The 27986-nt window shown below is 36.8% G+C and overlaps 1 protein-coding gene across 2 annotated transcripts in view; it reads left to right on the forward strand.

Annotated features, from left to right (window-relative positions):
* LRBA (LPS responsive beige-like anchor protein) overlaps nt 1-27986 on the forward strand; it is a 402048-nt gene that overhangs the window by 43908 nt on the left and 330154 nt on the right. For both annotated transcript variants that reach the window (XM_039391039.1, XM_039391040.1), the window contains exons 3-21: nt 108-208; nt 2286-2381; nt 5471-5592; nt 5693-5819; nt 7039-7158; nt 7477-7623; nt 8452-8649; nt 9326-9459; nt 10735-10843; nt 10951-11103; nt 11720-11888; nt 15816-15895; nt 17483-17545; nt 19333-19430; nt 22514-22606; nt 23363-23471; nt 24019-24100; nt 25753-25876; nt 26124-26316. In XM_039391039.1, the coding sequence (XP_039246973.1) occupies nt 108-208; nt 2286-2381; nt 5471-5592; nt 5693-5819; nt 7039-7158; nt 7477-7623; nt 8452-8649; nt 9326-9459; nt 10735-10843; nt 10951-11103; nt 11720-11888; nt 15816-15895; nt 17483-17545; nt 19333-19430; nt 22514-22606; nt 23363-23471; nt 24019-24100; nt 25753-25876; nt 26124-26316 (2318 nt within the window). The remainder of the gene's footprint in view (nt 1-107; nt 209-2285; nt 2382-5470; nt 5593-5692; nt 5820-7038; nt 7159-7476; nt 7624-8451; nt 8650-9325; nt 9460-10734; nt 10844-10950; nt 11104-11719; nt 11889-15815; nt 15896-17482; nt 17546-19332; nt 19431-22513; nt 22607-23362; nt 23472-24018; nt 24101-25752; nt 25877-26123; nt 26317-27986) is intronic.

Below are 27986 nucleotides of genomic sequence, written 5' to 3' on the forward strand. Positions count from 1 at the left end.
AACTGTGTTTTTCCTACGTAAAACCCCATGGACACATTAATTAAATGATAGAAATTTGACACTGCATTTTATCAAGCACTTATGTTGCTGTTCTTTTTCCTTTTCAGATCTCTTGGTAGATATGCTGGGTGTGCTGGCCAGCTATAACTTGACAGTTCGAGAGCTAAAGTTATTCTTCAGCAAGCTTCAAGGAGAAAAAGGGAGATGGGTAAAAGAAAACACAAAACCGAAACGATTTTTGTGGTGTTGCTTATGTTTTTCTTAATGTTCACAAGTTAAGACTTGTTCATAAACTTTATAATAAACAAATTTTGAATGTACCAAAAATACAGGAAGCTTTCTTGTACTGTATCAATGAACCGTTTTACCTGCAAGCAATTAAAATACAGAGAGTAGAATAGTGATGAAATTAAATTTCTTCTTGGATCTGTGGATTGGATTGGTCTTTCTGAAGACCTGGGAATAATATGATGACTCTGAGCAAGTGTTTTTATGCACATGATTTTATTTTTGTGATTCCAGGCATGTGAAATTGAAGGAAAAAGGCTTAATATTTTTTTATTTTAAGTCATGAGAGAGAAATAAACTAAAAATGCCTACAGAGGCAGTTCCATCTGCTCATATTTTCACATGGCTCTACTTTACCTGAAGATTGAAAAAACTTATCCAGTTAGGAAAGTGAGAATTTTTGGCAGAAATTGAATTGAAGGAAATAAATTCCACTGAAAAATTATATAATTTTTCTCCTGTTCCTGTGTAAAACAGAAAGGGAGAAGAGGATCTCCTTTTACTGTTGAGAACCTCATTCCCTAAAGTAAAAATGTGTATGTTGTAGAGGCCACTGGAGAAAGTTTTAACACGCAATTGTTTTGCTGGACTTGGAAATTATTTTAACAATCGTTTTACCTGATTTGAATTTTAATTCAGCTCCTGTTATCTCTAAACAGTCTGCCTAGTGTAGGGAAAAGGCAGCACAGTGTCTCTGTTCACTTCAAATAGTTTTAGAAAAGAGTATTCAATATAACAGCAAGTATGCACACATAATACAACAAATTTTAAAAGACCCTTTGAAATAAATAAGTTTGGAGATCTTAACCTGCTTAAATAAAAATACTCTTAACTTCATAGATGGTTTAAACTTAATTGAACATACAGAGCATATTTAACCATAGATTAAAGTGGCCTCTTTAACATTAACTTTTTCATTTCCTGTCTCTCTGCTATTTGCATTTAATTTCCTTTCTTTATTAAAGACTAAATGCAGAGTAAAGGAAGAGAAAAATGCCGCTATTGCATTGCCAAGGAGTTGTACAACTTCATAAATCTTAAAATCAGCAGTGCTTTAAGGATACCAAGTATTTTGCTACTACACAAATTACGTGGTCAAATTGTATAGTGCTGAAGACATCTAAGCAGTTCTCAGCATTTCCTCCTCAGTTTGAGTTCAGATTCTTGAAGCCCTGTTTAGCTGACTGTAATTTTGGTACATTTGAAATACTTGTAACACGTCATGCAATGCTTAGTTTTCAGAGGTTTACAAGAGGGGGAAAAAGGGCACTTTCAGGAAAATATCAGAATTATAAAATTGTAGTTTAAAAATAGATCTCCCAGAAGATTGCGATGTGATGAAAGAAGACACACAGAATTGTTCTGTGACTATTACCAGTATTTGCTGTACTTCTGTTGTTGTGAGCTCATATACTTGATTTGGAGTTTATAGTTCCTGAGTATTACAACAAAATGAGTGCAGAATTAGGATGGTGGGAAGGCGTTAAGTATTCACACTGAGCACTCAGTTTAGGTGCTCCAAACTGCCTTTGAGAATTTAATCTTTCTCCATGGGCTTACAAGTCAGTTTAACGTTGTTTATCACTGTAGTCCTGATGAAAATAATCCTGTCTCCTGGTCCTCCTTTTGCTAGGAATTCCCCATCTCCCTTGTGCTGGCATGGGTTTCCTGCCGTCACAATCCAGAACAGCTGTAATTAAAAATTAGTTTGCATTTGTTTTTCCTAAATTAGTTTTCATCTGAATCAGTTAATTTTCTTCACTTTACTGCAAAGTGACACAGACTGCTGATGGGAATGAACAGATAGAGGGAGGAACCAACACTGAGGCTCAGTTTACTTTGTGCTGGGTGAAAGTGGCTCTGGTCTTAAAGTCCCTACTTAAGTTACCTAGTTAATTGTCTTAAAGTTTTAAAATGTCTTAAAATTAATTTTTTGTGTGTTTATAGTATTTCTTATTTTTTTATTTATTCACAAGTGTGATAATTCTCTTTGTCAGCCACCGCATGCTGGGAAGTTACTGTCTGTGTTAAAACACATGCCTCAGAAGTATGGACCTGATGCCTTCTTCAACTTTCCAGGAAAAAGTGCTGCAGTATGTAGATATTTTAAGTCTCTTGTTTGTTCATCTGTTTTTCTATTATGGCCGCTGGTTGTTTTCATTTGTGGTGTTCTTTGTCTCATCTGTCATTGTCATAGGAGTTTTAACCAGATTTTTTTCTCTACCCGCCACCTACATTGTACCTGAATAAATCGTGCTTATAATAGATGTGCAATATCACTATAGAAGGACAAATACTATTACACAGAGAATGGATATAAATGAGGCTGCTTTTTTTGATTTTGTTATTTTTTTCAGACTGATTCAGTTAAATCTTGTTGCAAGGAAAATCTACCTGCTTTCCCCCCCTCATGTTTCGATAGGAATGGTGCTTGTGTTAGTATCCAGTATGTGTGAGAGTGGCTTTCTGGTGGATTGAGCTTGGCTGGATGCCAGGTGCCCACCAAAGCTACTCTGTCACTCCCCTCCTCACCTGGGCAGGAGAGAGAAAATACAATGAAGGACTTGTGGGTTGAGATGAGGACAGGGAGAGATCACTCAATAGCTGCCATCATGGGCAAAACAGGCTCAACTTGGGGACAATAATTTAGTCTAGTACGAATCAAATCGGAGTGGGGTAATGAGACATAAAAACTAAATCTTAAAACACGTCCCCTGCACTTCTTCCTTCTTCCCAGGCTCCACTTCACTCCTGATTTCTCTACCTCCTGCCCCTGAGTGATTCAGGGGGACAAGAAATGGGGAATGCAGTCAGTTCATCACTTGTTGTCTTTGCTGCTCCTTCCTCCTCACAATCGTCCTCTGGAGTTCCACCTATTGAGATAGCCCTTCACGAACTTCTCCGGTGTGGGTCCTTCTCACACACTGCTGTCCTTCAGGAGCAGGCTGCTCCAGCATGGGTCCCCCACAGGGTCACAAGTCCTACCAACAAACCTGCTCCAGTGTGGGCTTCTCCATGGGACCACAGGTCCTGCCAGGACCTGTGCTCCACTGCAGACCTCCATGGGCTGCAGGGGCACAGCTGCCTGTCCATGGTCTGCACCACAGGCTGCAGGGGAATCTCAGCTCTGATGCTTGGAGCATCTCCTCCACCTCCTTCTGCACTGGCCTTGGTGTCTGCAGAGCTGTTTCTTTCTCAATTCTCACTCCTCTCTCCAGCTGAAGTTGCCATTCCCCCTCGTTAAATATTTTATCCCAGAGGTGCTGTACCATCACTGACAGGCTCATCCTTGGCCAGCGGTGGGTCCATCTTGGAGCACTGGCTCTGTTGGACATGGGGGAAGCTTCTAGAGGCTTTTTACAGAAGCCACCCCTGTAGCCCCCCACTACCAAAACCTTACCACACATACCCAATACAACCTTACATCTACCTTTGCTAGTGAAACCACAAAAAGTATTGAACTAGAAGTGGTTCCACTTGTACCATTTATAATTATTTCTAATGATGGGATGATGTGAATAACATATATTGCTTAGAAGAATTCTCTGAGAAAACATAGATCCTAGACATTTATATGCTGAACAATACTGAAAAAGATTAAATTTAACCATGATTAGTCTTTTTGTAATCGTTAAAGTGGTCGAACAATTAATTTTTAAGTTCTGTGGTCTTCACTTGAAAAAGCATTCAAATCTAAATAGGTAGTTGGAAAGCTCTGTGGAAAATCTTCTGTAGGAATTCAAGTATGTCAACACTTTTGCTTCTGAAATTGTAGGATGAAAAATTATGTTCAAAATTTCCTACTTAATTCAGAACAAGATTTGAATAAGATTTATCAGATGACTCTTTCCAGTTTTCTTCACATAAACCCATTACCTTTCAGCCCTGGTGGCTTGAGATTACATTTCACCAACTTGATGACATAATGAATTTTTTTTGAAATGAAAACTTGAGACTGAAAAATGCAGACTATTAGAAAAATGCTTCTGCAGTTTTATCACGTGCAACAGAACTTGGCAATAAACAGACATGTTTTTGTTCCTTTAGGATATTCATGTAGTGTTTTTGTATTTAACTTCTATTAATTATGTTGAGTACTTGAACCATATGTGGTATTGGGGTGCCTCAGTAACCTTAATGTGAATATTCTTATATATTTTTAAATTTAGAAGTCTAAGAAATTAAGTATTTATTATAATTACTGCAAGATCCATTGTGAGTTAAATCAAGTGATTCTCCTACCAGTTCCCAAAAGCTGGGCTCAAAGACATGCAGACTGGTTAGCTGACTGGTATAGAGAAGGATTTATAGCATTTTCTTTGGACAGGAGTAGCTGAATGGATCATGGGAGCATAATAAAGAGTCTGGCAACACTTGAGTTCTTTGATGTTTTTTTGTTCATTGGTATTGATCATCTTGACAGTGTCTTTGATCAGAGGTTATGGCAGTTTTAGTTGAAGTGTGTATTGCAAATCTGTATGCCAAAACAGTGGAAAGTTAATAGTAATGTTAAAAAAACCCCCTGTAACCAAACAAAAGAATCTCAGACAATAAAACCCAACTGTTTGAAACAAAGGGTACCAACATACACTTTGTAACTTAGGAGCTTTTGGGCTAACAAAGCCCATGTTTGAGATGAGGATTTTGGCTGGTGGGGATTGTATTAACTTTCTTTTAAGGAAGGTTATGATTCTGTCATATTTCTCACTGGAAGTCTATGTAGACATGAGTTTTAAGGGAGAAAAGAATCTGTTGAGATGTGCACAGCTTTTCCTTCATAATTGGTTATTTTTCTAAATACCAACACTATGTGAAGTTAAATTTATAAATCTGATTATTCTGTCAGGTTACCACAAACCCAAATCTACTTAAATTTGCCTTTTGAGAAGTTATTATACTCTGTCTTCAACTAAAGAATTTGAGTTTTAAAATGGAACTTACTGTTAATAATCTTCTTTGAGACGTAAAGACCAGTTTTTAAATATTTAGGTGAATTAAATATCGTAACAATTACAAAAAGCACAAGTTAGGCCAGATCTTCTTTAAGCATAGAGAAAAGTGTACATATCTGCAGTGTGTGTCTTTGTATCAATATAAATTTGTAGAGTGTGTGTCTTGACCTGTATACTTCTACTGTTGTGATGTTGATCTTTCTCCATGAATAACTTTTTGCTTCCTTTAGGCTATTGCCTTACCTCCTATAGCCAAGTGGCCATACCAGAATGGATTTACTTTCCACACTTGGCTAAGAATGGATCCTGTAAATAATATTAATGTGGATAAGGATAAGCCTTACTTATATTGGTGAGTACTATGTAAAACCACATTTCTGATGTTCATTTTCTATTCATTGTTCAATGATTTCTGCATCTGTGTATGTGCTGATTTTGTTCTAATTTGTCAGTTTTCGAACAAACAAAGGACTTGGTTATTCTGCTCACTTTGTTGGAGGCTGCCTGATTGTAACATCCATAAAATCAAAGGGAAAAGGTTTCCAGCATTGTGTAAAATTTGATTTCAAGCCACAAAAGGTGAGTAACGATAATAAAATCTTTCAAATAGGTTTAATGAATTTAAAATTGTAACCTGGGAGTGTGTGTTGTAGCTATCGATTAGGCTCATCATTCTGTACAACAAAAGTTACATTGGAATAAGCAAAACAAATTTGTGTTCTGAAATCTTATTGCTTTTTAATTATGCAGTGTATAAGAAAGCCAGAAAAGCACAACTTATTAGACATTTTATGAGTTTTTGAGACTCGTGTGAGTTCTCTCAGAATTAGACACAGCTTGAAAGTGAAAATGCTTGTGATTGTTTTTTTTTTTTTTCCTTCTTTGTTTTCTCTTACCTCCAGACATTCTCTTTTCCTTTTTCTAAAAGGTTTTGCTAAGGCTCCCCTTTATATCATCACTTACTCCATGTGGGCAAATGCAGTGTTATTTTAAGAGAGCACATTTACTAACCCACATTTAATTTTCTTAATCAAGCAAAGGCCGTTAATAGGAGTTTGATGGTCTTACATGTGGTAGAAAACAGATCAGTCTTGAAAGAATGTTATGCTTTGTGTTCATCCAGGTTGTCCAGCAAGTGGTCTCCTTGCATTTGCTGCTATATTCTATGTATCTTTTTAAATGTAAGAATTAAAATGTGAGTTAATTTTATTGCTGATATTCAAGGCTGTCTTGCCTATTAAGTAGTGTTATACAATGCTGAATATCTCCTTTTTCAATTAGATATTCTGCTAATGTTTCTGGAGCAACTGGTGTAAACATTCTGTGGGAGAACAGGCCTCCTCAGGAATTTCTTATCAGTAATCCTTTGCTGTAAATATGGATCCTGTTTGTGATAATTTGACATGCACAGCCTTTGATAGGCTTTAGTCTGGAGCCATCCTTGCTCTTTGGAATGACATTTTTAGCAGTCCATCATGCTACGAGTAACCCAGCTTAGAACTTATTTACAAATGGTTTCAGTGTAAGTTTGGTTCAGCAGTGCCATAAAGATTTTTAAGTTATATGCCATAAATATCTTTTAAGCTTCTGTGTCATCTTTTTGTGGAAAAAATGGCATAATATCCCTTGACATAGCAATGCAAGAAAACTCACCAGTGACTTATTAATCTTTTCTACTTCAAATACATTTGTCAGTCTTAACTTATTTCTCATAAATTTGCTCTACTACGCCCCACTTGAATGGTAAACCTTCTTTAGGTATCTGTAGAATTATGTTAATTGTTTTCTTATTGTTTAGTGGTATATGGTTACTATAGTGCACATCTACAACCGCTGGAAGAACAGTGAACTTCGATGTTATGTCAATGGGGAACTGGCATCTTATGGAGAAATAACGTGGTTTGTCAACACCAGTGATGTAAGTAATCCCTGTGCATTAATACCTATAGTTAGTTGATCATATTGATGGATTATATAATTATTCTTTTCCATTTTTTTACTAAACCTCCCTCGTTTCATGTATTTTTAAAAAAATGTTGAAATAAAAATAGTAACGTTTTGGTAGAGAAGTAAATTGTGCTTTTATACATCTCAGAACTTTAAATTTGTTTCTGCTGAGACCCTCAAATACTTGTTTATATAAAAAAATATTCCCTGATAAAATGTGTATTTTTTTGGTATAATTTGTTTGTGTAGCGTAGATTAACCCTGTTACTGGGTTCTGTTTTATTTTCAGACATTTGACAAGTGTTTCCTGGGTTCTTCAGAAACAGCAGATGCCAATCGAGTGTTTTGTGGGCAAATGACATCTGTTTACCTTTTTAGTGAAGCTCTTAATGCTGCTCAGATCTTTGCTATTTATCAGCTTGGTCTGGGGTATAAGGTATGTTAGAATCGACTATTAAGGGTTTAATTGTGCTAAGACTATGGTGGATTTTAAGAATGTTGTGGCATTGTAACATCATTGTAACGTGTAAACTCTTCCATGTTTCCTCTGTAAGCCTGTATATCGTCTCACAGACTACAACTAAGCGTTGATTCGATTATTTATTTTTTTATAAAATAAAAAGAATGGTGCTCCTGTTTGCATCTCAAAATTTCAGTGTTGGTGGTTGGGAGAGGGAAAACACCCCTGTTATCTCTGATCAGGTTCACCTTTTCACTGAGGTTGAAAACTTCAGATGAAGTATGATGTATTTGTTTTAGAAATGTAGCTTTAGAGTTGCTTGTGCTAGTTGGGTTTTTTTAACATGTGAAGTTAGTGCTGAGGATTAGTTTTGTTGCAGTGATTTATTATTTGTTTTGTCTTAGCCTGAGGGGCACTAATTGAAGGCTGTTATTCCCTAGCAGCTGTAGAAACATAAGCTAAAAAAGATGGTTTTATTCTATCTGTTCCTCAATTATTAGTTCCTTCTGAGTGAACGTTGCTGACAGTCATGCTTTTTCCAAGCTAATGTGTTTCTTTTACGTTACCCACCATTTTGGCAATGACACTCTTCAGGGGTCCAAAAAATTCTGCTGTTTTAATTCTGTAAAATTGACTTTGACTCAATGTTCTTGTTGAGACCTCTTCTTTATTAAATACTTCTAGATTAAAGAAGCAGAGTTTCAGTCATTTTTTTTGCAATAGTTATGTTCTGAACTGTATCTTCGATGTGTGTAGTATAATTTTTTTTCTTTTTTCCTTACTCAACCCTGCTTCCCAATCCAGGGAACATTCAAGTTCAAGGCAGAAAGTGATCTCTTCCTCGATGAACATCACAAATTGTTGCTATATGATGGCAAACTATCCAATGCTATTGCTTTTATGTACAATCCAAGGGCTACAGATGCACAGCTGTGTCTAGAGTCATCCCCTAAGGACAACCCTTCTATTTTTGTTCATTCACCACATGCCCTCATGCTGCAGGTATGTCAACATTTTCATAGATTTTGAGTGTACTGATGATTTGTTTTGAAAACCTAAAATCAAGTTTTTATAGGGATTTGGATAAGATTGGGAATTTCTTATAAGTTGGGGTTTTTTGGGTTGGCCCTGCTGCTACCTCCCGTTTCTTGAACTAAAGTGGATGCATAAGAATCTGAAGAAGAAAGTTTGTTCTGTGTAAAGTTACAACCAAAAAAATGTCAATATTACAAAGGCTGTGTGAGCTTTAAAAGTAATCCTTCTTCCTCATTTCTGACATGTTCCCTCCCCTACAGATGTTACCTATCTCCCATCCTTTGCCCTGTTGATATGAAATCCTTTTCTTCCTTATGCCTTGAATGCCTTCATCTATTAAATTGTCAGAACCTTTTCATGTATTCTGTTCTAGAGTTTCCCTGTTACTAGAGAGTTGTTTTAGAATTTACAAACCACCTCCTGGTATTCATCTGAGGATCTACACTGTAGACTGTGTCTAGAGCAGTAGGTCAGGCAGACTGGATGTTTAGCATGGCTGTGGCAGCCAGTTTGTTGTTCTTGCTGTTTCTTTTTATTTGGCAATAATACAACTCTTATATTGAAGACATTAAAAACTATTTTTAACGAACTTCTAAACAGTTCCTGAAGGAGGTTTCAATATTTCTTGTTTCTTCTTTCTCAGGATGTGAAAGCAGTCTTAACGCACTCTATCCAAAGTGCCCTGCACTCCATTGGAGGAGTGCAGGTGCTTTTCCCTCTCTTTGCACAGTTAGACTACAGGCAATATTCATCAGATCACATTGACACAACTGTTTGGTGAGTGAATGTGCTTATTGTGTCCTGTTCTTTGTTTCTTTGTAAGTAAAGGAAATTACCTGTTGCTTTATTAAATGGCATAGTAGTTTTCATTGTCTTATGTGACAGTGAGTTATGTCTAACAACAAAAAGGTGGCCTTGCCCCAGGCAGGACCTCAAAGTGATGTGCTTGTTTGCACCAAATGTTCTCTGAAAGTTCACACGGAACCAAAATGTACACATTTTATACTTCACGATTTTTTTGTGTAGGAGAATTATGAATGATTCTCTTGAGCTTATTCTTGTCATGGAGAAAATGCACTAGGGAAGGCTTCGAGAGAAATTCCAGAAAGGATGAGTTTTTTCAGTCATTGCTTGGAATTTTTTTTTTTTTTTTAACCTTCAGACTTTCTGGAAGATACTGTTACTTATGGTTACTGCCAGGCTTTTCCTGTGGTTAGAACTCTGTTTCAAGTACATCCAGCTTCTGAACATCCAGGTACAGAAGCTGGTGGAGCTCCTAAGTTAGAGATGGTAATGGTAACAAAGGGATTGCTTTTTAAAATTCTGGTGTAGTTTGCTTTGTTTCGTTGCAATTGTAGTTTCATGGCTGTTTAAAGATGAGCTGTATCCCTATTGTTGCAAAGAAGGAGTGGTCGCAATGTTCCTTCAGTCTGTTTGGACACGCCTGGAAGTTTCCTGAGCTGGCTTAGGCTTGGGCATCTGTGTGATAAGTCAGGGATTTGCTTTAGTTGCAAACTGGCCCAGCAATAGAGGGGTTTTCAGCTGGCCGAGATCTTGATCCATAGGCATTAGTGCTGTGACACGAGGGGCGGGACAGGAACATTCCTTCTGGCAGCAGCACAGAGCTGAATTAGCTTGAATCAATAGTAAAACTTTGTCTAGAAAAATATCTGCTCATCTGAAATCCATAGGAAGCGGAATGGCATTTGTTACTGATCTTGCAGAAGTCTGTAAGTGGAATACGAAGAAGCAGAGAGAAGTACAAGGTTTTAACTGTTGCCTTTCTGCAAGAACGTATTTTCAGAAGAATTTTGCTATTGCACAGTTGTTTTAGAGTCCAGGATTTCAAGTTAGAAAAATATTAATAAAAAGCAAGAAGTTACAGTTTTCAAAATGTAGTCTTGCTTTTTGTTTTAATAGTTCTGATTTGAGCATTTATATAATACATTGAATGTATCTCTGGGCTGTGTGATGGAAGTGTTAATTTGGAAATATTTTCTGTCTTGTTGTAAATGTTTAGAACATTTTTGTTTGCTAAACCATGTTTTCCAGTTCTACTTTATTGGCATTCATCATGGAGTTGTTGAAGAACTCTATTGCTATGCAAGAACAGATGCTTTCCTGTAAAGGCTTCCTTGTGATAGGATATAGCCTAGAAAAGGTAAAGCAAATATTTCTTGATGTCTTACATGAGTGTTGAATTTTTTTGAGATAAATACTTTTCCTAGACTGTTACAGGACTCTCCTTAAGCAGACCTTCTTTTACAGTCTTCCAAAGCCCATGTTACCCGAGCTGTTCTAGAACTTTGCCTTGCCTTTTCCAAATACCTGAGTAACTTACACAATGGAGTGCCCTTGCTGAAGCAGCTGTGTGATCATGTTCTCCTCAATCCTGCAATATGGATTCATATCCCAGCACAGGTAAAATTGCTCATTCTTCTAAATAAGATAGTTATGATGTATTGATTTGGGAGTGTTGAAACTAAACCTGAACTCCCAAGAGTTACAGGTCTTTGCTCCCCAGCAGAAATCGTACAAGAATTGTTTTCAGACAATAGCTGTCAAGTTTTGCAGACTCCCAAGGTTTTCAGGGAGTTTGGAAACCTGCAGGGTTCTGCAGAAGAGAGTTGTAAGTAACTTTTGGAGTCCCTGACCCAAACTGAGAGGGAATTTTGGATGGACTAGTTGCAAAAACTCAGCAATTTTTAAAGAACAAATTATGCTTTGAAGTCTTCATTTAAATTGACAGTGAGTGTTTTTGTTTTGGTAAATCTCTGTTCTCTGAGTGTGAACAACTTTGGTCAAAACTCACCAACTGATTCTATTTGAAATCTTCTTACCAGCACTCTACAGTTTTAGAAATATAATGAAATTTTTCATCCATTTGCAAAGGTTTTAAGGGCTTTGTGACTGAGCTGTGCAGAGAAAATCTATTTCTCTAAGACATTTTAATAGATGAAAATTAAGAATTTATTTGTCTGACATGCTGTAATTTAGGAACAAAAGTGATTTTTGTTCTCCTGATTGTATGTTGTAGGCTCAGCTGACCCTGTACACTTACCTGTCTACTGAGTTCATTGCCACTGTTAACATATATGGAGCAATCCGACGGGTTGGGACAGTTCTTTTGGTCATGCACACCCTAAAGTATTACTACTGGGTAGTGAACCCTCAGGATCGCAGTGGTATAACTCCCAAGGGCATAGGTATGTATGTATATTAATTTTTACTCTCACAATCTGATCTTTATTTTTAAGAAGTGTTGTATACGATGTATAGAACTGTGAATGTTCCAGAAATAATTTCCCTTTAATGGGGTGGGTTCCCTGTAACAGTTCAGACAGTGTGCTTCTGTCCTTGAAAGATTTTTTTTGCAATCTAAAGGAAATTTCTTCAGAAGTCATATTGTGCTGGTTTAAAGGTAAACTGGCAGGAGAAATGAACCCAACTCAAGAGAGATTATAAGTCAGAGTTACAATTTAATAAAAATAATACAATAAATACAGTTATACGGACAAACAATTGGTTTTAACTCACAAAACCCAGATGTATAACCCAACACCCTGGGGCACGAACAGAATGGTGTTTGTTGGCCCCGTGCTGAGCCCCACGTGGTCCCCCTGAGTCCAAAGTAAAAAGAAAAGAAAACCTGTTGGTGAGAGTGCCAGTCGCAGTCTGGTCAAGAGTGGTGATCGCAGTCTGGTTGAGGTTCTGGTCCTCCTCTGGGTCTGATGAGTGGCCCAGAAGTCCCAAGACCCCAAGATTATATACACTCATGTTCGAGTGGGAATGCCCAGTACCTCCCCCAGTCAGCTGACTAGGGGGTGGAACCCAGCCCATCCACAAGGGATTTAAATGGCTGCTGGGAGCGCGGGGAACAGGAGTGGGCAAACAGGGATGTGGTGCCTTTTGATGTGACGCCTTTTGACTGCAGTTAGCAAGGCACCTCCCAGCTCTCTCAGGTGAGCTTTTTGTTTTTTTTTTTCCTCCCCACAACTCAACTAAAACCAGCAGTGGTTTCCAAAAAAGCGAAAGCCGTTGGTGCTGCTGTTATCACAAGGGGTGTGTTCACACAGACGGAACCCCCCAAGAAGGACACCAAGACTGTTCAGGTCTCTGGCTGCACAGAGTGTTTGAGCCTGGCTTTAGTACCAGGGGACACTGTGAGTAGGGTCTGTGTACGATGCAAGCAGATGAATGATTTGCTGTGCCTAGTGGCAGAGCTCAAGGAAGAGGTAGAGAGGCTAAGAAGCATTAGGGAAAGTGAAAGGGAAATGGACTGGTGGAGTCACACCCTTTCGCCCCCAAAAGAAGTTCAGCAGGAGATGGTGAAGCTCTGCCCCTCCTGCCATCAGGCAGATGGAGCAAAACCAAGTAGATGGGGGGAGTGGAAACAGGTCCCTGATCAAAGAGGTAAAAGAATCCCCTCCCGCCCCCCATCACCTCCCCGGGTACCCTTAAAGAACAGGTATGAGGCCCTGGACCCAGAGAAGCAGGTAGAGGACAGTAAGGAGGAAGATGTGTGGAGCGTCTCCTAGTTGCACCCTGTCTACCAGACAGATTACAACCACAGCTATAAAGAAAAAAAGAAGGGTAGTTGTAGTCAATGAGTCCCTTCTGAGGGGAACCGAGGGCCCTGTATGTCAACTGGACCCATCCCACAGGGAGGTCTTCTGCCTTCCTGGGGCGCAGGTGAGGGATGTTAGTAGGAGACTTCCTGAGCTAATTCGGCCCTCAGATTATTATCCACTGTTGGTAGTCCAGGCTGGCAGTGACGACATTAATGGAAGAAGTACCAGGACGATTAAAACTCATCATATCAATAGGTGGCTAAAGGATTGGTGCCACCAGCGGAATTTTTGGTTTTTTGACCATGGGGACAAATTCCATGATACCTAGTCTCTTCAAATCAGATGGGCTTCATCCGTCTAGGAAGGTCAAAAGGACTCTAGCCCATAAGTTGTCGGGGCTGATCAGGAGGGCTTTAAACTAGGTTTGAAGGGGGAAGGGATTGAAATTGGGCTCTCCAGAGAGGAGCCTAAGGGTGGAAAGCCCGAGTTAAGGGTGAAATCAGCAGCCCAGCTGAAATGCATGTACACCAATGCACACAGCGTGGGTAACAAACAAGAGGAGCTGGAAGCCATCGTGCAGCAGGAAAGCTGTGATGTAGTCGCCATCACGGAAACGTGGTGGGATGACTCGCATGACTGGAGTGCTGCCATGGGTGGTACAAGCTCTTCAGAAGGGACAGGCAGGGTAGGAGAGGTGGAGGGGTGGCTCTATATGTTAGAGAGTCTCTTGACTCTGTGCAACTTGAAGTCAGTAATAAGTGTTTTAAGATGAGACTGGATGTGGCACTTAGTGCCATGGTCTAGTAACCACGGTGATAGTGGATCAAGGGTTGGACTTGATGATCTCAGAAGTCCTTTCCAACCTGGCTGATTCTATGATTCTAAGTGTAGAGCCATGCCTGGGAATGTGGGCTCTTTATGGAGCTTGGTCAAGTACTGGACAGTCTTTTAAGTGTTCCTATGATCTATTGATAGTAGCAGTACAGCTGAAAACAAGCATACTAAATCTATCTGACTGGTGTAGGGAATTGCTGGAAAAGTACTTAATGAGCATGCTTAATTCAGACAGTGAGCTCATGCAGAAAAAGAAATTTAGAACAGGTGTTTAGTACTTGTCATGAAACACAGAACGAGTATACTGATCCTAAGGAAACAAGCAAAAGGAATAGCTGCTTGACTAAGAAATCCTGTATTGTAAAAGGAACTGGGAGATGCAAAGAGTGCACCAGCATAACATAAACATGTGCAGATGGAACTGGCACAGATAAGGGAATTCATGCTGTTTGGAAGTATGACTTTACAATTTTTTATTGCAAGTGTTGTTCTGTGTTTTGTGGGGTTGGAGACACAGCCTTGACAAAGGGAGAATAACTTATGTCTCTACTGTCTTCTGTAATGAAAGACTCTGGAATTTCAGAGAGAGGAGGTGATGGAAGAGAGCTAGATATATTAGAAGTGAGTGGTCCTTAGATGTGTCCAACTTTCTGCCACCAACTTCTCAAAATGTCCAGCCCTTCCTGTTAGATGGTTGTAAAGATTGTTTTGTAGTATTTTGCATCCTTTAAGAAGCAAAAGCATGTGTGTTTTCTCCTTTCTTTTTAGTGAAGACATGGATTTACTTAGTTTCTGAAGTGCTTTATTGAGGCTAGTGTATTTGTAGGATACTCTTAGTAATGCAGTTTAATGGCTTATTTTGACTATTTGACTATTTTAAATTTCTATTGAAAATAACTATTCATAAACCAAATATGTCTGTAGGCCTATACTTTATATAACCAGACTGATGATCACTTTCATTCATGAGTTGGAATTTTCCTTTTCCATGATGATTAAGATCATAAGAACTGCGAACCTATAAAGCAAATGTAAGAACTATCCTCAGAAATGTATTTGTGACAGTTCATTTGCTTTCTGTATGAAAACTTTTACTTGACTTTGACATTTGGTTGCACCTGTTTTTTTAACCTTGTCTCTCCTGGGAACTACTGAATGTTTGAGTATTTAAAATGTTTCAGTGAAAGTCTGCTTTACACAGCGGTGGCAGAAGGCAGTCCTTTTGACTTTGAGTTAACAAATTAAGTCATGTCTTTCAAGGTCATCTTTACACATAGCATTGTAAGATTGATTTTTGTTTATATAGCCAGTGTGTAATAATGGCATGTAGTTCTTCCTTTGAGCTTTAGCAGAACTTTAAAAAGAACTGTAAAGTGCAAAAATTTGAAATGTGGAAATTCTGATGTAAAGTTTTCATATCAGTCTTATTCCTTGCATAAGTTGGTTCATAGCACTGCAAGGAAGTGGTAAAATCATTAGAAGAATTTAGAGGGGTTTAGAAAACTGTATTTAATAAAAGCCGTATTAGAACCTCACTGCTTGGACATTCTACTAATAAAAAGTGATAAAAACACATTACTGTTTTGTAGTCTGAAATAGAGGGGAGATGACTTAGAATTGTGCCTTCTTCACCCAGAAAATGCCTTTTATTTTTCTTTCTGTGAAAATGCATTCTATGCTAATAACAAGTGTTAATTTGTATTTCATATATCTATGTTTCTTTTATAGATGGTCCACGACCTACTCAAAAAGAGATTTTATCCCTGCGAGCATTTTTGTTGATGTTTATTAAACAGCTAGTGATGAAGGTAGGATAACTTTAAATTATGATAAGATACTTATTTCCTTTCATAAAGAAATTCTTTAAGCATGTTGAATTTTGTAATAGTAGGTAAAAGAAAAACCCTGTAAGGTGCTTCTTTTTTTGTGCCTCTTGCCACAGACAGCAGCGCTAAAGATGCGTTTTTCTCCCTTTTAAGTTGTTTTTATCCAATGTCGAGATTTAACTCAATAACTTAGAAATGATTACTACTGGATAAATAAGTGCTGGATTTCTTGACAGTTTTGGGTAGAGTTTCAAAAGGTTTGTTGTGGTTTAACCCCAGCCAGCAACCAAGTACCACACAGCCACTTGCTCACTCTCCCACCAGTGGGATCAGGGAGAGAATCAGAAGAGCAACAGCTAGTCGTTGCTCGAGTTGAGATAAAGACACTTTAACAGGAAAGCAAAAGCTGTGCACACAAGCAAAGTGAGGAGTTTATTCACCCCTTCCCCTGGGCAGGCATCTCTGTGTTCCATCTCCAGGAGAGCAGGACCCCATCACGTTTAGCGGTTACTTAGGAAGCCAAACACTATCACTCCAAGCATCCCCCCACTTCTTCCTGTTTCCCTCAACTTTATATACTGACCGTGATGCCATATGGTCTGGAATATCCCTTTGGTCAGTTTGGGTCACCTGTCCCAGCTGTGTCTCCTCCCAGCCTTCCCTGCACCCCCAACATCCTCACCAGTGTGGCAGTATGAAAAGCAGAAAAGGCCTTGGATCTGTGTTAGCCCTGCTCAGCAATAAAAAAACATCCCAGTGTTATCAGTACTGTTTTCAGCACAAAACCAAAACAAATCCCTGTACCAGCTACTGTGAAGAAACTCATACCCCAGCCAAGGCCTGCACAACAGTAAAAAGCATGTCCATCAGAAAAGGTTGTGGTTGATTCCTCAGCAAATTTTCTATTTGTACACAGTGGTGCAAAATCTTTTTGGGAAATTAAAGACTTGCTTTAAAAATTAAAAGCCCTAGAAATGAAGAAGGCTGCTTTTCCCTACCTTGACCTTGTTATCAAAAACTGTTGGTTTTTATTTTATTTTTACAAAATATACCTCAAGGCATATTCCTGGCATAGATGCCATAACTTATTTAGATTTCTTCAAAGTTGATAGCAACTGAAGATGGGATTCTGTAGGGGAAAATAAGAAGCAAACGCAGATACAGGCATAGCTAACAGGCTTATAATTAAACTTCCAGGTCTACTTCTGAATCCTCTTTGCCACCTTAATTCTTCTATTAATAGGAAGCTCTGGGATCAAATTGACTGTATCAATTAACATGTGTTACTCTATATTATTATATATATATATTATATATATTGCTATTTATCTTATTTTTATGCCTGTGTTAAAATTTCCTTAAAACACTTTTATAGCATTCAGTGGGTACTTTTAGGGGTGGGGAAAAAGCTACCTTCGTACTATGAAGCTGTTATATAGTATTGAGTGAAAACAAATTTGTCTTGTAGTACTTGCTGTGTTATATAATCATTGATTAAAATAGTGCTTTTTTTGGGAACAGTATTTTTGTATTTGAAAGATGGCGTTTAAAACCTGTTTGTTTTTAAAGGACTATGGAATAAAAGAAGATGAATTGCAGGCTATCCTCAATTATCTGCTCACTATACATGAGGTAATTTTTAATTTGGGGGATGTGTGTGTGAGGAATGGCATACTACTGCTGCTTGTGACCACCAAATATTTGAATATTTTCAAGTATAACCTCCTTTGTGCCACAAGATGGCTCTGCAGAGGAAGTAGCAAACCTTTGTCCAATTCTTTAGTGTGCTGATATGCCAATATTCTTCAAGTGATTTAAGCACTATGTTCAATGTTAGATTGAAGTTCATTAAGCCAGTAAGTCAAAATGGTTTCTTATGTTGTTCTGCAAACCAATTTACCAAGCAGAAAAACAGATGGTGAGACTGACTTTAAAAAAAGAGTCAAAACCTTGGTTTAGGCTGCCTAAGTAATATTTTTTTTTGTTTTGTTTTTCTCTCCTTTTTATTCTACTTCTTAAATAAAGCAGTAAAATTGAAAACATGCGTTAAAAAATAAAGATGTATGTTAATGACATCTAAGAGAAGCATATAAACTTAATTGGGAGAAAATGTTGGTTACCACTGATACATCTGCATCTTCATATTTTAGCACCAGGAAAAGGCACTTTATGCCAGATGCAACATCAAAGACAAGGGAAATGGGGACATAAATCTAACTGATCTCATCTCTGTAAGGGTGCTTGAAATGGGTAAAATAAGGAATTAATTGAACTTCATTTCAAGCAGTATGGATTTTTTTCTTTTTTTTAATGTTTGCACCTATATTTTCCTTTTATTCTCTGTGCTGTTTACTACTACTTGGTAGTATCATTCAAGTCATTCTACTTTATATGGAGAAGTAAGAAATAAGACTCTTGGTTACATCTGAAAGTGAGCTGAAGTAGCAGAAGCTTTATATAGCCTTCAGATGAGGGCGTGATATTTTAAACATCTTAGCAGTTTTCATATTCAAGTCTAAAAGATCCATGAATGCTGAATCCCACGCATTTAGGTATCTAACTGTAAATTCAGAAAAACATCAACAAAAAAAGTAAAATTCAGCCTTCTTATAGGGCTAATTCATCAGTGGTAGCATCTATAATGTAAGTCTATAATATCATCTTGAACAGAGCTGTTCAGGGGGTGTGAAGCTGCTTTTCTAATAGGGAAAGAATCAGTATTTGTTCAAAAGTGTTGAACAGCGGGTTTTTTTGTGGACTTTTATTTTTACAGCTTTGTTCACTTGTTTGTTTTGAAATGAGCTTTCACTTTAATACCACAAAGAATGGGAAAAGACAGGTGCATTTTGCTACTTCTTCAGTTATTTTTAATTACAGTGAACATGGAACAAATTAATAAACTCTAGTTTAGAGTGCTTTAAACTAAAAGTATGGAACACTTTAATGAGCAGTTTGAATTATCCATTTTAAATGTTGTCTGTGGCAGGTAGTGATAGTTCTCTTTCCTGGCTTGAACACTTGTTTTTTCATTAAACACCACCCCGTGCCCCAGAAAATGTGCAGCAGTTTTTTTCGAGCTCCTGTGCAGTAAAGGACTGGGAAACACACGTGCAAACAGATGAGCATGTGTGTGCAAGGAAATAGCATAGTGCAAATATCCATTCCCTGTCAAAGCCTACATCCCAGACACAGATGCATCACTTTTCACCCTAAAAAATGAAGTATATTCTTTGTAATATTTTCTTCTGTGCTTGCCTTTGAGATCTGTAGCTCTTTTGATCCTGGCCTAGTTGATTTGGTCCTTAGTTTGCGATTACTCTCCACATCATTTTGAAATATTTTGTAGCAGTTCTTTTAACCAAAACCATGTTCTGGTGTACATCCATTTTGAATTCAAATTTTTAACTTTTATTCAACAGGATGACAATCTAATGGATGTCTTGCAGTTGCTTGTTGCTCTGATGTCAGAGCATCCCAATTCTATGATCCCTGCATTTGATCAGAGGAATGGATTACAGTAAGTTTGAATTTTGTAAGTGGGAAAAAAGAAAACAGTGCTTGTGAGAATTCCCGTGAAATCTGAAAGGTCCAAGTCAGTGTATGTGTTGCAATGTTAGACTCCTCGTCTTGGGGGATTTTTGAGTCCAGGTGTTCATTTTGACAAGAGGTGATGTTGGATTTATTGTCAATAAGGTATGTTTTTTTAATGTTTCCAGGCTGTCAGTCACACTTAAGGTTGTGATCAATTTTTGTAGTCTATACATTGATGTCTTCATCTACCAGGGCTTAGTCTTTAGCTTCCCATTCTTACATATGTTTTAGAACTGAAAGGAGGCTGACAAAAATTGATTCAGATGTCTTCTAATCTTCTAATCTAATAACATAAAATGTTTCTTCCGCAAAAGTCCTATAGGATAAAAAGATTTTTTCCTATAGGACTTTTGCGGAAGAAACGTATTTATTTCAATTTAGCACTTTATGCTATGTGTTGTTTGCAGTCTTTTTTCCAACAAAGAGAAAAATAATGCTATTTTGAGAGAAAACCAGGGAAAATAGGAAAATCTTCTAGCAGTAAAAGCACAAGAGGAAATCTACTAGAAGAGTAAGTTATGACTCTGGTTTTGTCTTGTGGCTCTCACAGGGTGGTCACAGTATTGAACTTCTCTAATTTAAAATGAACCTACCTGGGCATAGTGGGGGAAAAATTGCAACAGGCCAACAAATGTAAGAACTATTTCTAGAAGGATATGTGGAGTAGTAATTCTCTCACTGTGTAAAGGCATAGTCTCATTTCATACATTCAGTTGCACCTACTGGTTAACCTTTATTTATAGATATATTTTTTTCAGTTCCCCTTTCTCGAGAGACTGCATTTAGGCATATTTATAATTGTTTTCTTCCCTTTTACTGCTAGACTGATTTTTTTCTTTTTTTTTATAAACCTATTTTCTTGATATTTGACTTCACTTTTATGGTAAAATATTATGCATGGGAAAATAATAAAAACTCTAAATAATGAAGTATTTGAATGTCCTGTTGGGTCTCTAGTGCAATACGTTTGGTTTTATTTAACAACTAGCAGTAGATGTTTTCTCTTTTATTAACAAGTATATAAGCAAGTCAATATGAATAGCGAGTCCACAGCTAGAAATCACTTTGTTTTCCTGTCTCATTTGTTACAGTTCTTTCACCTGTATTGTTTCCAGTCACTTAGTGGATTGTTTGTATGCTTCTTGATACATCTACCTTTTGGAATTAAGACACTGTATAACTGAAATTTAAAAATAATTTAAAAAACCTTTAGAAACACTTGGAGTTCTTTTAAAATTAAAAATTTTAAAGTCACTGATGCACTGAAAAAAAGTATAATAAAAAAATAATTTTTTCCTATGCAAATAGGTAACCCTTAACTGTTCTGTTAAGACAAGCAGAGAAATGGATTATATTGCTTGAATGAAAGTGCATTGTAGGCTTGATTATTTGTTTTCTTCTGTAGCTGCTGTGGTTGCAGCTTTCTCCAGGATATTTGTTATAAATAACTGATTTTTAATCACTCTTAGGTTTTATTTTTAATTCTGGTATAGAACTAAATCTTTTTTTGGTCTTAGTTTAGATGTCCTGACTATTATTTTTGGGTGTATAGAAGCAAAGGTATATAACTCGTGATGAGTGCTCAGTTATGTATAGATAAGTCCTTGAAGTCCTTTCAACTCCTTAAAAACAGTTGATCTAAAATCCCATGTTGTAACATGGAATATTTTTGGGAAGTCTCAAGAATTGTTTAAATTAGGTAGGTGTGTTTTTTTTCCTTCCCCCTAGTAAAATGATACAAATTTCTTAAAAAAATTTATCAGAACATATTTACGGTAAAAGCTGAGTACTGTGCCTCCTGTTCCAGTATGATTTCATGGAGCATTAGGAAATTAATATTTTCTTTTTTTCAGAAAGAGCTTAGTAGTCCATGTAGGTATAAGCTAAATTGTATTTCACAAATTCAGAGAGATCTGTTGAATAGTATGAACCACAGCCCAACTAGAATCAGGTAGGGACATGGGCATAAGCCCATAGACTCTACTTGTCTAAAAAGTGAGCTGTGAAAGAAATTAGATGTAACTTATAAGTACATTTAGATGTCTTATGTTTTTATGGTAGATTTAGAAGGATCAAAAACTTGCATTTGTTATTCTTCACATTAAGCTTCCTTTAATAAAAGAGTAAGCTTTAATGTACTGCAGATAAATGTTTGAGAAGTTAAGAGAAAATACCAGTTTGCTTTCTTTTTATTCGGGGAGTGGAAGGCATAGATACATGTAATGAGATTTGTGCAGTATTACAGATTGACTTGGTAATGTCAAATATATTGAAGGTTAATTACTGGACACTTCCCGCTGTAAGACTGTACTTCAATTGTTTATTAATTTACCAGAATTTCATCAGTTACATGGACACTTTCCTTGCTGTGTTAGTTACACTCCCACTTTCTTTCTTGGGAAAGCTACAGCTGGAACCGTTCAGTTAGTTAAGCCTAGTGCTTTGCTATGGACATGCTCCTCATCTCCTTTGGCTTTCTTCTTAAACCTTGGTAGAGAATCATAAGTGAGTATAGAGCCTTGTCATAACTAGATGAGGAGCAGAAGCTGATGTAGGTGAAATGAGAAGAATGCCTTCTTAGTGCCTTTCTCTATCCCTCCTGAGGGAGCAACAGCATGTGCAGATGTCAAATATTAGTGCTATTAATAAATTCCCCTCCGTACATGGCTCTTCCTACCCAGCCACATCTATACCAAAACAGTTGCTTACTTAGTTTGCTGGATAAAGTATCAGATTAAGACAGCTTTCAGTATAGGAATTGCAGCAGCCTTTCATAGCATGTTTTATGTATTAATACATGGGAGATATTGAAATATGATATAATGTGATATCATGAACTGTTGTGCTGTTAAGAGAAATGTCGTGCTGGTTTTTTAAGTCTTATTAATATTCTTTTAAATTAGCCTCAGATAAAATTTATTTGCATTTACTGCAACTGCAGTTGATTTTCATTCCAAAAATTGCTGTGTATTTCAATTACTTAGGAAGACTTGTCTTTTCTCCATTTAGGGTTGTCTACAAGCTTTTAGCATCACAAAGTGAAGGCATCAGAGTGCAAGCTCTAAAAGTGATGGGATATTTCTTAAAGCATCTTGCTCCAAAGTAAGTACTTCGATGACATGGTTTAGGTCTTAAAACTAAACCTCCCAAAAAACAAAGGGAAAAAGGTTGGATGTGACACATAAATTCTATATATTATTTTGTCTATATATTATTTAATGTGTGTGTATACACACGTGTTTGTATGTAAAGGGGAAAAAGCTACACTGGAGGTTAATCACTAAATATACTTCTGATGTGGTGGAATTCCTTGTTATTGGCAACTGGTATCCAGGAATTATCACTTCCTTACCAGGTTCATTTAATAATTACTTGCAGTATGGCTTCCTGCTTTTTCAAGTTGTCCTTTTCCACTGAAATCAATAGTAAGAATTGGACTGGTGAGATTGAACCCCATGTTACTGAGAACAAGGTTTAGTATGTCTCAGGTTGACTGCAGTAGTAGATAACTATTGAGATTGCTGTCCATGGTTGCATTTTTGGGTGAAATGAGGACAAAGATGCCCTTTCCTTAGTGTTTATCAAGAAAACCCTATAGTTGTGTTTCAACTTTTTGGGCCCATGAGTGAGTGGACCTTATTTATGGAAGAAAGTTAGCTGTCTCTAGGGAATGATTTGTCTTTTCACAATCTGAATCCTTGACCTTTTCGTTAACCAAAAGTGAAAGACTTAAGAAAAAAAAAAGAAGAAAAATATGTTTCCAGGGATTTTTTTATTTCTTGAGGCACACTTTTTAAACTTTTCCCCCTAAAGCAAGTTGAATGCATAAGTTTATTTGATCTTTCTGTACTATTTTAGGAGAAAAGCTGAAGTCATGCTTGGACATGGATTGTTCTCTTTGTTGGCTGAAAGGCTGATGCTTCAGACAAGCTTATTCACCATGACCACATACAATGTCCTATTTGAGGTAGTAATACACTGTAGTTAAGATCCAATCTTTCTAATTACTTGTAAGACATTGTTAGAAAATTACTTACATATTTGTGCTGATATGTTCCAGATGACATTAAACCTTAGCATGATGCAGCTGACTGCTGCTTTTTTCCCCCCCAAAAGCTCACTACTTGAGATTTTTCCCCCCCACCCCCTTAGCTTGGTTATGCTCATTATGAACAAGTCTAGATAATAAGTAACCTGTATGTCTCAACCAGATGCTCATATATATGTGGAATTTTATTATAGCAGTGGTCTTGCCTTAAGATAATTGTCTTGCTTAGACTCAGATTTATCTTCCAGTGTAGTTTAAATAGCAGTATGCACTTGAGAGAAAGCTAAAAAAAGTAGTTTAGAGTTTTAAGAACAGAATGAAATAAATTATCAAGAAAGACAGTGAGTGGGTTTTGTTGTGGATGATTTTTAGAACGATGGTGAAATAATGATTGTGCTGTATCCAGATATTTTTCAATAAGCTGTCTTTGTGAACATTGATATGGCATCTTTTTCTTTCTTGCTAGATTCTGACTGAACAGATTTGCACTCAAGTGATACATAAACAACATCCTGACCCAGATTCAACAGTGAAGATACAAAATCCTCGTAAGAATGATACACATTTTGAAGTGCTGCCTTAAGAAAAGTCTGCTTTAAAAAACCCCCACCAATTAAAAAGCCTATTAATTACATCCATCTTATTAATACATACATCTTATGTCTGATCTGAGTTTTACATTTTCTTTCATACTAAAAGAAAGATAATGTGCATTTTTTAGGAATTATGTCTCTATAGTTTTTTAAAAGACATTTTATATGTCTAAATGTGTATGTAGTTCATAACTCAGCCTTTTTGGCTGTGCAGTCATGTTATGAAATGGTTTTTCAAGACTTGCATGCACAGGATACTTTGATTTAATATATGTTAAGGTTCCAGCAAAATTCTGATTGCATTATTTAGTAATGTCAGACTAAATTACCTGAAATAGGGAAACAGCTTTCATCTTAAATTACATTCAGTATGACAATGCTACATGGAAAATAGGAGAAAGGTATCTGCTCACTGTTTTGGTTAGCTTACTTCATATCTTGATATGAAACTTTAGATGTCTTTTGAACTAAGAGAAAACACTGATCTCTTTTCATGAGTTATATACATTATTATTATGCTCTGGATGTAATATAATGGACTTATGATAGCTTTGGGAGTTATTTTTTTTCTGGAAAAATAATAGATTTTTCACTTTCATAGATGCTTTGTCATTAAACATAGGTCACAGTTGTGAGTTGCTTCATGTGGAAAGTAGGGGAAGAGAAAGGAAAGCAAAGCAGATGCAGAGAAGAGATCTGGTTGCATTATGCCATTTGCCTTCTGGTAAATCTGTATGAAGCAAGAGATGTGAGCGGATTTCTGTTACTTTCTCTTTAGATTTTTGAGGATGGCAGTCACTGCTGTGGTTAGTATAGAGTATTTGAAGTCTGAGTTATGAGTCTAGAATTATCTAGGTGTAGGAAGAGTGACTTCTAGAGTACCTTTTTAAGATCAGTATTAATATTACCAAGTAAGAAATTTTTCCTTGAAGAAGTTGTTCAAGATGAACTGAAACTGTCACAGTGACTGTGTTCAAATTGCACCCTAATTTACAAAGGTAACTTCTTATAAAGTAACAAGAACAGTGACTCCCCCACTGCTTCAAAAAGTGCAATGTACCCACAATTATGACTTTCTCCTAAAAATATAGAAAACATTGTGATCATAAGAGATAAAAATTTTGTATCAATTTTTTTATAGCAGAAACTGTTAAGTATAATTGGAAGTTGGTCACATACTTTGAAAATTAGTATTACTAAGCTAGAACAAAATCTACACATTTTTCTCATATATTGATTTTCTAAAGGATGCTTTTTTTATGTGAGCTTCCTTTAAAAAAGGTTCTGACAGATTCTGATAGCTTGTCAGTTGTCCTGCAGAAACATTTGTGTTGCTTAAACATGATAATTAAAAATTAGTTCAGAGTAATTTAAGTTGGATTGCATTTTCTTTAGCTGTATAGGTCTCATGGTGAGTAGGTTTGAGAAGTCTTGGAGGAAGGGATTTGTGTTAGTTAAACCTTCTACTCAAATAGAGATGTGCTTTTCCTGAGTATAAAACTTTTTTACGTGGCGTAGCTTTTGTTGTACAAACATTGTTGAAAGAGGCCTTGTGTTTTATGCTGTACTTAGTACTAATATATTGTTACTCCTGAACTGTTTTACAGAGATTTTGAAGGTTATTGCAATCCTGATACGTAATTCTCCACAGTGCCCAGAAACTCTGGAGGTTCGGCGAGCCTTTCTCTCAGATATGATTAAACTTTTTAATAACAGCAGAGAAAACAGGAGGTAAGATAGCTTGCTATATGCACAAGTATACAAAATAAGTAGCAAGGTCTCCTAGTGAATTAAACTCATTAAGCAGATACAGCTTCATTGCTGTTCAGCAAATTCTATAATGTAGTCTTCAGTATATAAAATCAGAGAAGCTTGCATGTAGCAATTTTTTAAAACATGTTGAATTCCTGACTTAGCTGACGTATATTTCTAAGATATATTTTAAAATTTGATTTAATAGCGTGTGTGTATTTTGCAGGAGTTTGTTGCAGTGCTCTGTGTGGCAGGAGTGGATGCTTTCCCTTTGCTGTTTTAATCCAAAGACTTCTGAGGAACAGAAGATAACTGAGATGGTGTATACCATCTTTCGAATTTTGCTCTACCATGCAATCAAGTATGAGTGGGGTGGCTGGCGTGTTTGGGTGGATACACTGTCGATCACACATTCAAAGGTGGGTGTTGGAAAGAGTTGGGAAATTTTGTAATGCTGTGTAATTAGATTTAGAGCCTTCAAGTGCTATATATACAGTGACAGTGTTGAAGTGAAGGTCAGGAATTAAATGAAAGCCCCGTGGTTTTATATGATACCGCACATAACTTTGAAATATATGACAATTAAATGTTAATTTTGTTGTTTTAACACAAAGATGTTGTTGTTGTTGTTGTTGTTGCTCAAATTGGGATGGTATTAGTTTATCCTGATACCAAAAAAAGAGATAATCAAATTTCAGGAGCATTTCTGAAAAACTGTAGTGCTGGTTTTGCTTTTTAGTAACAACAGGAACACAAGGTGGCGCACCGGATCTACTCATAGATAAAAATACCTTTTAGTAACATCAAAAGGCTGTAAAACAAACGAGTAAAAAGCAAAGAAATTAAAGTTGAGACAGATGCTTCAGCTGTTAAGCTGTCATGGAATACAGGGTGAGAACGCAAATCCTTGCAGTATGAATGAGACTATTACCCTTTGTTATTGTTCTGTCTGATTTTTGTTGCTATTACAACCAGAATTACATCATAAAAGTTATTAGTGGTTTTTCAAACAAGGCACAGTAGTATAAAAGGTATTTTATACTACCTTATCCTGAACAAAAGAGTGAAACCAGTAGGGGCCTTGTGGTTATTCTGGTTATCAGAAATATTTACTTGAGATTAATTCAATTATAGATTACCTATTTCTAAACGTGTGCAATTTAACAATGTGACAAGGGCATCTCTGAATCCTAAAGATCACTTTATGATTCTAAGGAATTGTTTGCATTTCTCATATCCTTGATTTTACATCATTTCTTTTCTCAAAAAATATGAGTCTCTACAGACAGCTATAACACTATTATTTTGCAGCTCTGTTTATTTATTGTGTTCATAGCTCAATGGTGGTTTACTGGGCAATGGGGAGACAAACGTAGAAATCTATATATTAAAAGTGGGTGAAATAATTTCATTAAGCAGTTGCTTTAGCTAAATGGAATTAAGGTGCAAAGCACCTAAGGCCAAATTTTAATCCTTACAGAGATCACATATTAGTTGTTGAAACATTCTTAATATTCTTTTGTGTCGGCTCTGCAGTCTTCAAAAATAGTTTCCTCTTTTCTCCCCCAAGATGCAAAGGCGTGGGTGGATTGTACAGTGGCAAACTGCAGCCAGAGTAAAGAACCCTAATGTACTTTTAGAGAAACTGGCATAATTAAAAGCTTTTGTGTGATTGCTGGGGAACTGTCCCTGGGGAAAGATGGAGAAGTGAGTGAAGGTAGACCACCTTGCTAACTCTTACACAGAGCGTTGGTGTATTGAACTTAGAAATTATCTAACATGTTATCTTATAATCTGTAGTTCTATTCTTAGACTCTTTTTGTGAGATAATGTAATGTCGGAAATCTCATTTAGACAGCATCTATGTCAAAATGATTTTATGGATTTTCGGTCATTCTCTTCAGTGACTTAATGTGGCTAATCAATGGTCTGGAGTTCCTAGAGAAAAAACCCAAGATTATGTTGTGATGCCATGGCCAAATGTCAAGAAAAAAACCCAATGCAGTTTGAGAAAATACCAAGAAATAGAGATGTACATAACGTGGTTTTGTTTATTTATTTATATTTTAAAAGCTGTGTGTTTTTGTGC

The sequence above is a fragment of the Pipra filicauda genome, unplaced genomic scaffold (assembly GCF_003945595.2).
Source record: "Pipra filicauda isolate LSUMZ 115617 unplaced genomic scaffold, ASM394559v2 scaffold8_size5757611_pilon, whole genome shotgun sequence".
Classification (NCBI taxonomy): Eukaryota; Metazoa; Chordata; class Aves; order Passeriformes; family Pipridae; genus Pipra; species Pipra filicauda.